At 48.8% G+C, this 12,594-nt stretch overlaps 1 protein-coding gene across 2 annotated transcripts in view; it reads right to left on the bottom strand.

The window, feature by feature from the left end:
* The window catches only part of ZNF366 (zinc finger protein 366), a 64,913-nt gene that overhangs the window by 9,858 nt on the left and 42,461 nt on the right, over positions 1-12,594 (bottom strand). For both annotated transcript variants that reach the window (XM_080681549.1, XM_080681548.1), the window contains 2 exons: positions 9,784-11,129; positions 6,475-6,666 (listed from right to left, as the gene is read on the bottom strand). In XM_080681549.1, coding sequence (XP_080537675.1) covers positions 6,475-6,666; positions 9,784-11,115 — 1,524 coding nt within the window. In that variant the 5' untranslated portion in view covers positions 11,116-11,129. The remainder of the gene's footprint in view (positions 1-6,474; positions 6,667-9,783; positions 11,130-12,594) is intronic.

Below are 12,594 nucleotides of genomic sequence, written 5' to 3'. Positions count from 1 at the left end.
CCAGCCGAGAGAACTGAAAGGACAAGATGGGTGCCTTCTGCACTTGGATCCCATGAAGGGCGCAATTCCACTGTTAGTTATTATCTATGGTTGCCAAGATATTAGAAGCTGGACTTCTGAAAAGGTCTTATAAAAAAGATAGAATTTTAGCCTAACCTTGAAGAATGTGTAGAGTACCCCTTTTTTTTTGGGGGGGGGGGTTGTTTTGCCACAAGAATAGTCTTTTCATTAAACATATTTAGATACCTCCCTCAGTCTTAGATACAGGCAAGGTCACTGTCACTGTTGCTGCCACAACTGCTATAACTTTGGGGTCAGAGAAGACCCTGCTCTTCACCTGCCCCAAGGTCCTGCCTCCCTTCCCCTCACCCCTCTCCCACCACACACACAAAGGTGTGCATACATCACAATGGCTACCATGGGGCATTTCCTAGAATCTTCTTCAGCCTTAGACAAGCAACATTTTATGATTCTTTATCAAAGCCCAGTGTGTGTTTTTCTATTCTAATGTTTCTTTTCTGACTCAATTCATTCACGACTAAACTTCCTGGGGCATTTCAATGCTACGTGGGGACATTGAAACATTGATATTGTCCCCTGATGTCAAGGCCTATGGCCTCAGGGAAGGTCCATTGTGGGACATGACCGGGAAGCTATATTTTCTAATGTGTGATTGGTAAAGGAGACTGCTTTCTGTGCTATTGGTAAAAATTAATTTTTATTTACTAGAGTTATCCTTCATGGTTTGCATAGCTTACTGGGCCTCCCAGGCTGAGTGGAGGTATGTGAACTCTGAAAGATGTTGGGACATTGAAAGATGCCGAAAGCACCTTCAAAAGTGCTAGGGCTACCTTCCTTGCCTTTGTGGCTAACCTCAGTATCCAGCAAAGGAGGACCAGAGAAAGAAGCCTGGGTCCATTAAAGATGGTGCTGTGGTTTGAGATATGAGCTCCAAGCATAGTCACTGTAGCAGAGGAAGGGAGTTAGACTAGAAGGAAGAAGTCAGGGTGAGAGGGAGCACCAAAACCCTAGTTTCTTCTTCTGAGAAAAGCAGCCATCTATGTCAGTGCCCCCTTTCATCACAACAGGTGAGGCTAAGAGTTTGCTGAAGTCAATACTTGCTGCATCATTTCCTGCCCAGGTCTGCGAAGATTAAGATACGGGCAGGTATTGGTGGGGGAACCTGCTGGAGTAGAGAGGACAGCGTTCCTCTTGCAGGTGGTCATCTCAACCGCCCACCCCTCCTAAACTCTCAGTTCTCTAATGAGGGATATTAGTGAGCCTGATATGAAGCCTCAGCTTTCCCATCAATGCCCACATTTATACCTACTTGTCAAGAAGTAGGTGGACCTCAACATTTAATAGGAAATTGGAACAAGTGTTTTGAACTGTCTTTTAATAGCAGATTGCATGGGTCATTGGGCTTTGAGAGGGCAGAGCAGAGAGGCGATAGGGAGACCTCAGAGGGATAGAGAACGAACTCTCCATTTTCTCTTCCCTAAAATGTTGATGATAATAATAGTTTCTTATAAAGGTTGTTATAAAGATCAAATGAGACAATTCATGTAAAGGGTTTGGCAAATAGAGCTCAATAAATATGAGTTTTTATTACTATCATTATTATGGACTATGCTCTTACATTCCAGAAATAGGAAGATCTTTGAAGATGGGGGTGCTGTCTTTCTAAACTAAATTATTTGCAGGGAATACTAAAGGAAGTGAGGGATCCTTTGTGTAAATACCTGCCAGGTTACTCGAAGCATAATAGAAATGGAGGCAGTTGTGCCTGACCCAGCACTGGGAAATGTGGATGGAAAAAGAAGATTCCTCTTAGATTGCAGGTTTTGGGAGAACCCAGTATCTGGCTCCCTGATCCTCAGCCCTCTAAACAGCTGACAGGCACCCTGTTCCTCATCTTCATAGGAGTTCCAAATTCCAGCTCCCTGGTGCCTCTTCCCTCCCTGATCCAGGGCCTGGAGATGCCTCAGGCAACTTCCCATGAGTCCCAGCGATGATGCTGACAGCTAGAGCCACGGAGAAGCCCAGGCGGCTGTGTACAGCAGGCAGCAGGCAGCAGGCAGCGGCTGGGCTGGGGCCAGAAGCCCACGAAGCCAAGAAGAGCCACACTGCTTTGCGCCAACCAGCCTATGTGAGCCTGAGGACTGAGATGCGCCAGGAAGCCTGTGTTTTCCTATTCTGGGAGAAAAGGTCAAAGAGCTGCAGCCTGCAGCCCAGGAGAATGGCCTCCGTTAAACTGCCCTTCCCTTACATTCTTTTCTCTCTCTCTCTCTTTTAATAAGAAGGGTGTTCCTTTCCTCAAAGGGAGAGAGAGGGAGGGAGAGAGAGACTGTAAACTGTCCAAAAGGGCCGTGAGAAAACAGGAAGCTTTGAAAAGTACAAGAGAAAGCAAGATGAAATCTATTTGCAGGCGGGCCCCTGGGGACATGTGAGGCATTGTTAAGCAGGCAGTTCATACAGCTATATCCTTCCTTCTGCTGAGGAGGGCTTTGCTGCCAAAAGGCTGCTATCTGGTCACTGCCTTAACCCCCTCAATGCCAGCCTGAGAACCTTGGTTTCAAGTACTGAGCCCCTAAAAGTCCCCACATGGTTTCTCCCTCATGAGGCATCCAAGAGCCGGAAGGGAAGATGGGGCCTGTTTGGCAGAGGTGGTGGGGACTCTTTTCAAGGAGACCTCATCCTCTTCTATCAGCTCTGCCCTGGGCCTTCAGGCCTCTGCTTCAGACCAGGCTGCAGATGACCTGGTGATTCATAACTTAGGCAGCTCCCGGCTTCACCCATCTCAAAGGAGAATGTGTCCCGGAAATTCTGGATGGCTGCTTTTCCTGGACAGGTTTCCCAAAGACGGCAGCTGGTTCTTTGCTTTTATGGAGTGTGGCCGCTACAAGGATAGCATCCAAGTCGACCCCCGCATGCTTACGCAGAATCTGGGAAGCATCTTTCTGAAACAAGCTTAAGTGCACAGGCACAGGTCTCTGGACCAGCTCCAGCTGGCTCCAAGAGCTAGGAGTCCAGGAGCTGAGCCAATAGCAAAAGAGCCCAGAAGGGCAGTAATTTCTTTTTATAAGGAAAGAAAAAAGAAACAGAATGGAAACCTTTCTTCTCCTCTAATTTTCCATTCTATTGTTAATGCTTAATCCCACCGTGAGCGAACTTTGCTGCTTGCTGAGGACAGCTGTTTCCACTGAGCACAGACTGGAGAGAACCAGTTCATATTGCAACAGGGGGAGGGGTTTATTTTAGGAAGGATTTTTAGTGGTGAAAGTCCCAAGAAATTAGAATCTATTACTTAAAGAATTTCCTTTTTTTTTTTTTTTTCTTGCAAGGTTGGGGTAAAGGAGACAGAGCTACCCCTCTCAGAGTATGGTAGGAGCATGGCCTGCCCTTCTCCTCCCCCATAACCCCACCCCAGCCATGCCAATCCTGTGAAGGAAATGTCTGCCCTGTTACCATGATAAAGCCTTTGTTTAGTTGTCTGGCCCTGTTCTCCACCATCACTATGTAGCCTGCCAGCCACTCCTCTCTGAAGGCTATGGATTACACAGCAATGAGCAAATGGCCCTCCATTCCTTTCCCAACTCTCAAATCCCCAACAAGCTCCACCCAGGATCAGACTTCCAAGAATCCAGCACAACATGGATGGGAATCAAAGTCCGCAGGACACCCTCTCAAAGTGACCCATTTCACCATGGCTTCTGGAGCTAGTTTTCCAACACACAGAGGCCCATTACAATAGCCTGTGAACTCAGACATGCGCTGAAATGCCTTTGAAGGGAGGAGGGTGATAGTAGAAAGGGGACACTGAGCAGGGTGGCACTTTGCAGGGAGATGGGAACAAATAGAGGGAGAACCTGCGGTATATTTCTGGCACTTTCCAGGAGACAGAGAGCTCGTATTCAAGGTGACTGACACCTGCTATTGTTTTAGAAATGTCTAAGAATGGAGAAGGGCCATCTGCGTTTGATTTTTTTAAAATTCCCCTTTAACATCCAATTATTTTTGTTCTAATGACACTAGTATATGCACTCTTCTAGACGGCCTCCTGACCTACAGCTGCTGAGAGAATCTAGGCCCCAGGAAGAAGTGACCCTGAAGATACCAGTTCAGTTCCTGCTCCAGGCCTATCTCCCTATAAACTGTGCATCATTTCAGAGCTGGCATTGTATGCTACAAGTCCCTCTCTCAAGGTGTGACCAGATATCCAGAGCCTAATGCACACTCAAGGAGAAGTTGAGTTGAGTTTCTGAACCATAGTTAGCCATCAGTCACCCATGTATGGTGCACTATCATTGGGAAAGAGGGAGCAGTTGTTTATGAAGGGAGGCCTGAAACATCAAGCCAGGCTGGCTCACTGCATCACTGGGCCCTTGTTATACTTGCATTGTACAGTCTTCTATGAACTGGTACCAGAGAGAACGCTCTAAATCCTCAGATACTACCAGGGCCATGAAATCACCCAGGCTCCTCTGATGCCCTCGATATAAAGAAATAGGACTGTCTCTGTGGCCCCAAATCACACATAGCCTGCAAGCCCTTGTCCTGTATTGGCTCTGCCCCCTGACATATCCTTCTGTTTCAGAGATGTTTTCTTCCTGGTTTAACCACTACTGCTGGACCTGAATTGATGAGGTGGAGGTGGGAGTTGGTTGGACTGGACAGGTGTGAAATTTTAGGGAACTATGCAATGGCTAACTATGCAATGGCTCCCTTCATATTTTAACAACTTTATGTGCTCTCTACCACCAGTTGATAAGATAAAAAATATAGAATGTGCTTGAAGTCCAAGAGTAAATTCAACACAGGAATGAAGAGTGGAAAAGAGCTCCTGTTTGCACCTCCATTGTAGGAGACAGGAAACCCTGGCAGGCAGCAACAGCTCTATTAAAAGTGCAGAGGTCAAAGGGCTTAGTGAAGTGGGTAGGAAATCAAAGAAGTGCCTCGAGAGAGAGGACTTGGTCTGTGGCGTCCATTGGCTCACGCAGCAAGGCGTGCAGACTAGGCTGTCACACAGGACCCCAAACTCAGAAGGGTCCTGAGTTCTGCATAATGCTCTGTTTTTACTATTTTAAATTCTTCCTAACATTTGAACAAAGGGCCTTACATTTTCCTTTTGCACCAGGTCCTACATGCAGCTTCCTCCCTATTCAGCTCAGATGACTCAAGATGGACATAAATTGACTTTCAAACTACTAGAACTTGAAGGAAAGGAGGGGAAACACAAGTGGGTGGCAGGAAAAGGGCTGGAGGGAGAAATCTCCCTCCCCCACCTCCGGAGAATGCCCACACAGGTCTAGGGAAGATCTGGTTCCTGACCCCTCTCACCCTGTCCAGGAGTGGCCAACACAGGAAACAAGTTGGCTTCACAGGGGGTTCCTTCAAGTGGGGAGAATGCTGCAGGGGCATGAACGCAGGGACGGCCCCTGGAAGCAGGACACCCTACTTCAGAAATAGGGATCGACAGAGAATATCATTTGGACCCCATCAGACATGCAGTAACAGAGAGAAGGGAAACCTCCGTTTCCAACAGAAAGGCTTAGTGTTAGCTGAACATGGTGATTTCCCTCTTCTTCCCCTCAGCTCCCTCCTCAAGACATGCATTCAATGACACTTGCCGATACATTCTTTGGATGAAACTACCCAATCCTGAGCAAGACTCTTTTTCCTCTTAGAAGTGAAGAGCAGCAATGTTGGGAGGGGACAGCCTGGGAAGCCTAAGCATTTCTGAGTGACACCACTCAGTGCCTTGGGTTTTACAAATCTCACACATTATCTCAGCTGATGAAATAAAAATCCAAGCAAGTTAATGTGACACGGAGACTTTAACAAAGATGCTCCATGGTCCTTAGGAATAAGTGAGAAATGCTTCAGATGACTGTGCTCACAGTCATTCCTCAGCCCAAGAAAGCATTTTTGAGGTCATCTGAGGGCTAGCCTCAGAATATCTGTCATCCTCTCTGGAAGACCTGCCTTCAAGTTATGCCACTCAGCCCAAGTGTCAGGAGGGCAGGAGGGGAGGGGTCAGATGGGAGTGGGGGCAGTGCTAGAAACTTCTCTGACTCCTTTCTGTATTCTACTCATTGGCTTGTACAGGGAAGAGGGCCACACTGGATTGCTCCTTTCTAGAAGAGGAACTCTCCACATCCCTTCATCCTTGAACGACCTCATTCCCCAAGTGGTCCTTCCACCCTCAGACCTTCCCCTACTGATGCCTCTACCCCCAGGAACTGATTCCACAGTGAGACAAGCAGGGCCCAGCTGAGGGTTGGTGTGAGCAAATGTGTGGTGGAAAGAGAGAAAGAGCAGCAGATGAGCCTGGGGTTGGCCATGGATCTACTCTGAGCTTCTGTGGCCCTGATGAAATGGAGTAGAAGGTTCCCTGGAGACTCTTCCCCTTTGGGCATTTACACAACCCTCAAAGTCCCCCCTTTCCGCACTCTCCCAGGGTCCCCTTCCCACCTTGCATTTGAAAGGCTTCACATCAGAGTGGACGATCATGTGTGCCTTGAGGGTCTGTTTCTGCACAAAACTCTTGTAGCAGAGGTGACACTGGTAGGCGCGGATGTTGGTGTGGATCAGCACGTGTCTCTTCATGTTGGCCAACAGAGTGAACTCCCGCCCGCAAATCCCACACTTGTGCTCCTTCACACCCTGCAGGGAGGCAAGATTCAACTGTGGTTAGCAGGTAACCTGCTTTCATCTGGATTGTAGTCTTTGTTTTTCTTTCTGCTGCATAAATCCATGATGAGCTTGCTGATAAGATATTTAGTTCCAAATAGTGTGGCTTTAGCCTTGTTAAATTGCTATTTTCCTGAAAAATGTTGATTATGTAATCTTTTTTTCTCTCCAAAAACCATAAACTACATAAAGTAAAGCTAATACTTTTGTTGTTCCTGCTGCTGCTAGGGTTCATTCTATAGTAACAGTTCTTGGGGATTAACGGGATTTTGGTAAGAGCACTGTGGAATGATATTAAATGAATCTATAATCCTGCTTTCATGATAATGAGAAAAAACCTCCCAAACTGATAATATCATTTCCCATATCTTGAGTTCTTATTAATGGACTTGAAAATCCCAGAAGAACAACTTATATCCACACTTCCATAAAGTACAACTTGATAATCACCTCCTGAGATGGTCCCCTGAGTTCCTATAGGCCACAGTGACCTCTGTTTGATTTGAGTATAGAACCTCCTCTAAGCCAGCTTCTGTCCTATAGAGACGATAGCTTTCCGAATTAGAAAAGGAGATTTTCTAGTTTCCTTGCTGTTGTGGAGAAGTGTTTGAATAACTTAAGCATCAATGCCCTTAGTTGAAAGCATTTCTAGGGACTCATAGCATGAATAGAATATTAGCTGATCCTGACTAACCAGTTACTTCCCTGAAAAGGCCTTTGCAAGGAATCTTGATCCAGAATGACTTTTTGAAAGGAAAACTTAGAGAACTATAGCATTAAAATTAAGGCTAATACAGGTTTAGATCAAGTTGCCTAGCTAACAATTGTACTTTATAAATCCCATATTGGCTGGTATCTATAGTGACTTATAGAGGGAGGGGTTCCATGCTTAGCTCTGCCTCTCTCTGCCTGTATTTTCAGTTCTTTAATTTGGGACATGGTAAGAAAGTATCATTCCTCAGTTTTGATGAGCCCATGGCACTAAAGGGTGAGCTCAGATCTCTGCCCAGCCACTTACTGGCTGCATAACCTAAGGCAAGTCTTGTGGCCTTCCCTGGTGAAGGCTTCCTCATCTCAAGATGAAGAGGTAAGCCATGAGAAGCTGGAATGCTCTCTAGTCTAATTATTGCAGAGGAGTATGGACTGATGCTAATGAAGATATCTCAATTTAAAATATGTGTTGCATAGTCAAACAGTGAGTTTAAAATTATGAAATTAATGAAAACTATTTTCTTGATGACTTGTAAAATTTACTTAGGATCTTTCTCCTCAAGATTGTCTCTATACTGGCTATGATGCAGCCGTGCTGGGACCAAGAAGTATCTACTTATCGCTGTTTTGAAATTTTCTGTGTCCTAAGTAAAATTCACATGTGGGGTGGCCTAGAACCCAAGTGAATGGGAGCCTGGACACAACTTTGGGGAACACAGGAAGCTACTGTGTCTCTAAAAGGATCAGTAGAATCACAAAGGGGGAGTTTGTGGAGTTGTTAGGGGAAGGGAGGGAAGTGGGTGCAGAAAGGGAAGTCTTGGCAATAGGGTTCAAGAGCTCAGGTACTGGAGTCAGAGATTCTGGGTGACCTCCCCATGCCTCAGCGTCTCATTTGCAATTTTGAAGTATTGAAACCCACAAGTAGCTCTTAGCATCATTGAAGCACATTACATGCAAAGTAAAGCAGCTGCCACATAGAAGCATTCAATAAATACTACCTCTTGCTGTTTGCTGACATCCTTTATTAAAATGCATTCTGTAACCTAATTTAAATGAGACTTATTTCAGATACCCGGCTGTTTTCCCACTTTGACTTCAGTTTCTACTCTTACAGAATGTTTATGTTTCAAAATGCACCTTTGATTCCTTATCCACACATGTAGGAACCCCATAAATCAGCGAATGATCCCTTTGGTGGCTGAAGTCTAGTTTCCTTGTTGACGGTCCCTGCACTCAGCAGGCCCCTCTTCTCTGGATGCTGTCTACAGGTGCCTTGTGTAGGGCAGGAGCTGTTTGCACAGAGTTCACAAGGCAGCCACACATTTGATCTCTGCAGCAGAGCCAGAAATGCCCTGTGCTATGTCCTCACCTAACCTATCAAATAAAACCCATCATGGCAGAATATAAATGGCATCTTGACTGGGCAAAGTCCTCCACGGACCTTTAAGAACTAAAGAATGTTTTAGGAACTCTGGTTTGCTAGAAGTCTCTCCTGCCAAGAAAACCACTTGAGGTCAAAGGTGTGAGGGTAAAGGTCAGTGGGGCAAACCTTCCCTCTCAGCAGCTCAAAGCAGCCCCAAGTCAGCTCAGCTGGTAAGATTTTGGGACACCACTGGGGCCTTGTTTTAGTTCACCCTGAATGACTCCAGGGCTTTGGTTACAAACTCAGCTGAACGGAGACCCCTGGGCCTATATTTCTCCTTGAAGACCCTAGCTCGGGGAAGAAAAATTCTAACCAGAGAAGGATGCTCTCTCTGCTTCCTCCATACAAACCACATGGCACCACAGTCAACTAGGCAGGGGCTCCCCCAGGGGAGTACAGACCCTGCTGGACACAGCTTCTGTTCCCCCAGAGCCACCTGCACATGAAGCAGGTCTCACAGTTGAGGTAGAAGACGGGGAAAGGAAACCACTGCTTCAGCAGGGAGAAAGGGAAGAGTTCTCTAGAAAAAGGCTCTGATTAATGTATCTCAGGCACAGCGCTGGTCTCCGGTAGATAAAGCCTGATGACACACTCCTGCTGGCACCCTGAATGAAATTTCCAGAAATAGCATTTCAGAAATTCTAGGAAAGGAAGAAGCAAGAGCACAAAGACCTGCTGTTTCCTTCCTCCTTCCCCCCTTCTTCTCCGAACAGTCCGCATTATTTATTCTTGGGCCCATCTCAGACCCTAGAGGGCTAGCTAGGAAAGGACTTGATTGCTAGTCTCGTCATTCTCCCCACAGGCAGGTGAGGGAGGACATCAGGACTCAGGGGAGGGGAGCCACTGCCCAGGGCTGCACAGCGCCTCCTGGCAGAGGTGGGGAGCAGCGCGGTCTCCTGGCCCCCAACCCCAGGACAGGGCGCAGACGGCCCTCCCCAGCCTGGGGTCCTGCGTACCTTGTGGGTGAGCGAGTGCTGCTTGAGGTGGTGGGGCTGCACGAACTCCATGCCGCACTCGGAGCAGATGTAGGGCCGGATGTCCTTGTGCTTCATCATGTGGTTCTGCAGCTGGCTCGGGTACTGGAAGGTCTTGTCGCACTCGGAGCAGTTGTACTGGATGGGCCCGCGGTGCGTGGTGAGGTGCCGCTTCAGCTGCGCCAGGGTGGGGAAGTCGAGGCCGCACTCCACGCAGATGTTCTCCCGCCCGTTGGCGTGCTTGGCCTCGTGGGCCTTGAGCTCGCTGGGGTAGGCGAAGCCCCGGCCGCACACGCGGCAGTTGTGCGGCTTCACCTCGCTGTGCTGCATCATGTGGCGCTTCAGGTGGCTGGTCTGGGTGAAGGCCTTGTGGCACACCTGGCATTTGTGGGGCCGCGTGCCCTGGTGCGTGAGCATGTGCGTGTGCAGGTGGCTGAGCTGCTTGAAGAGCTTCCCGCAGCGGGTGCACGCGTGCGGCTTGATCCCGCTGTGGCCCAGGATGTGGGTGACCAGGTTGTACTTGGAGGTGTAGGACTTCTCGCAGGTGGGGCACTGCCAGCGCTTCTGCGCCCCGCCCACGTCCACGTAGTAGCTGTCGTCGATCTGCACGTTCACGTCCATCCGCTCCACCTTCTGCTTGGCCTCCTCGCTCTCCGGGGGCTCCGTCTTGCGGGGCAGCAGCGGGTCGGGGGGCTGCTTGGGCAGGAAGGTGTGCCGGCTGAAGGGGAACGGGGAGGCTGTGGGCACGAAGAAGGGGAACATGAGGCCCGGGGGCACCTTGGGGTAGTAGGGGTAGGGCGTGGGCAGGAAGGGAGCGGGCGTGGGCTGCGGCCACACGGCGCTGGGCTTCACCGGCTCCTGCTTGACGCGCTTGCCCCCCAGGTGCTCCAGGGTGCGGTAGAACTGGAAGCCCACGTTGCACAGGTCGATCATCTGCGAGTCATATTTGGGGCGCGGGGGCTGCGGGAACAGCAGAGGGAAGTTTGGGTGGCCATGGACTTTGCTCTCCTCGGAGTGGAGGGCCAGGGCGGCTTCCTCGGAGGGGTGGGTATAGGGCATCTTGGTGGGCACGCTCTTCCGTTTCCGGGACCCTCCTCCTTCAAAGACCCCCGGGAAGCCATCCAGGTCTCCGGGAGGAGGTTCGTACCGGAACTGGGAGAAAGGCCCCCTGAGAGCTTCTGGGAAGGGGTGTCTTTGGGGAGCTTTCCCTCGGGAAACCACTGGCTGCAGGCAGTGGGGAAAAGAGGGGCCCCTCTTCACACCCAGATTGAAATGCACATCCTCATCTTTGATCATCTTCATTTCCTTCTGCATCCTTGGCAATGTTCCTTTAACGATAAAGAAAGTTATTGTTTAAAAAAGAACATTTTTTCCATTAAGGGTTTTGGCTAGATGTCAGTACTAATTTATGAAGAGTAATGCTTGCTTAATACTGACCCTCATTTATCCTAAGACTGTTCAAAATATCACTGCCTCCTCCCCTTTCCCCAACCCCTTGCAAACCTGGTCACAAATGCGGAGAGCATTGGCCTGCTGGAGGGGAACCCTAGGGCTCCAGGACCCCCTCAGCCACAGAGCCATAGCTGGGAGGGGGCTGCAGGTGGGGTGAGGGCTGTGGAAGTGGACTTCATGGGAAAGAAGAAACCTGACAACTCACTGGGCTATTGTTCCCACTTAAGCTGAGGGTACAAGGCCCACAGAGATGCAGTGGCATGCTCAAGTCCACAGCTCTTCAGTGGAGCAGTCAGAGCTGGGACTTTTCAGCCTGAGATGGAATTACATTTGCTAATGGTGACTTAAATGTGTCTTTAGGGTTGTTTTTTCTCTAGGGAACCACCGCCTCTCTCTGTCTGGGGACCTTTGCTGCTGAGGATGGAGATATTCAAGGACACATGGGAGAGAGGACTGGAATGATTAACTCTGATCTCAGATCTTCTGAGTATCCAGCCTGAGCCAGGTGTGCTGCTGGGATGTATGGTGTGAATGAGATCAGTGTGATTAAGAAAAGCATATAACCCAATGTTACAAAGTCATCTTAGCATGTGTGCATTCTAATCCAACACCTGAAACAACATCAGGTGGAAAATTCCAGGACTGAGAGTCTCTAAAACTGCACTGGTATTTCCCCCTTCACACAGGTGTCAGAGTAAAAAACGCCCTTTGGTGACTCCTGCAGTCCCTGACATTTCTCTGCTGAGCCTGTTACTGCGGCCTGGTTGACTGCGTCATGTGTGTCTAGGACAGGAAATGGGGCCACCGTCTAACCAGGGGCTGTGCTCTCTTTCACATGTCTCCTTGCCATTTTTCCATCCTCCTCACATGGATACTGGTGGGATGATCTAAGTGGCTGGTTCCACAATTCCATTGAGAGCCATTTCTACCTAACTCTCTTAAGTTTTAATAGGATTGGTCGTTTTTGTTCATTAGAGGTTCCCTCAGAGCCAGTTACCCTGGCCAAGTGTAAGGTCTGGCCTCGGGTCACTGGAGACAGGGCTGGGATAGGGTCATGGACTAACTCAGGGTCCTGGCCTTTGGGAATGGCTGCATGCTTAGCAGTATAGGTTGAGGGTCCTAGGGGTGAGAAGGCCAACAAGTTTGAGTGGTTTTCTGTAGCCCTTGGTAAGACAAACACAGTTTTTACAATACCTACATATCCCCACGTCACATGTGTGTTTACAAGAGGTTTGAGGCTTGGTGCACAAAATTTGTGCACTGGGGTGTGTCCCTCAGCCCAGCCTGCACCCTCTCCAATCTGGGACCCCTCAGGTGATGTCCGACTGCCGGTTTAGGACC

Source organism: Plecotus auritus (genome assembly GCF_963455305.1).
Source record: "Plecotus auritus genome assembly, chromosome: 7".
Lineage (NCBI taxonomy): Eukaryota > Metazoa > Chordata > Mammalia > Chiroptera > Vespertilionidae > Plecotus > Plecotus auritus.
Note: the sequence above shows the minus strand (reverse complement) of the source record. Positions and strands in the feature narration are given on the sequence as shown.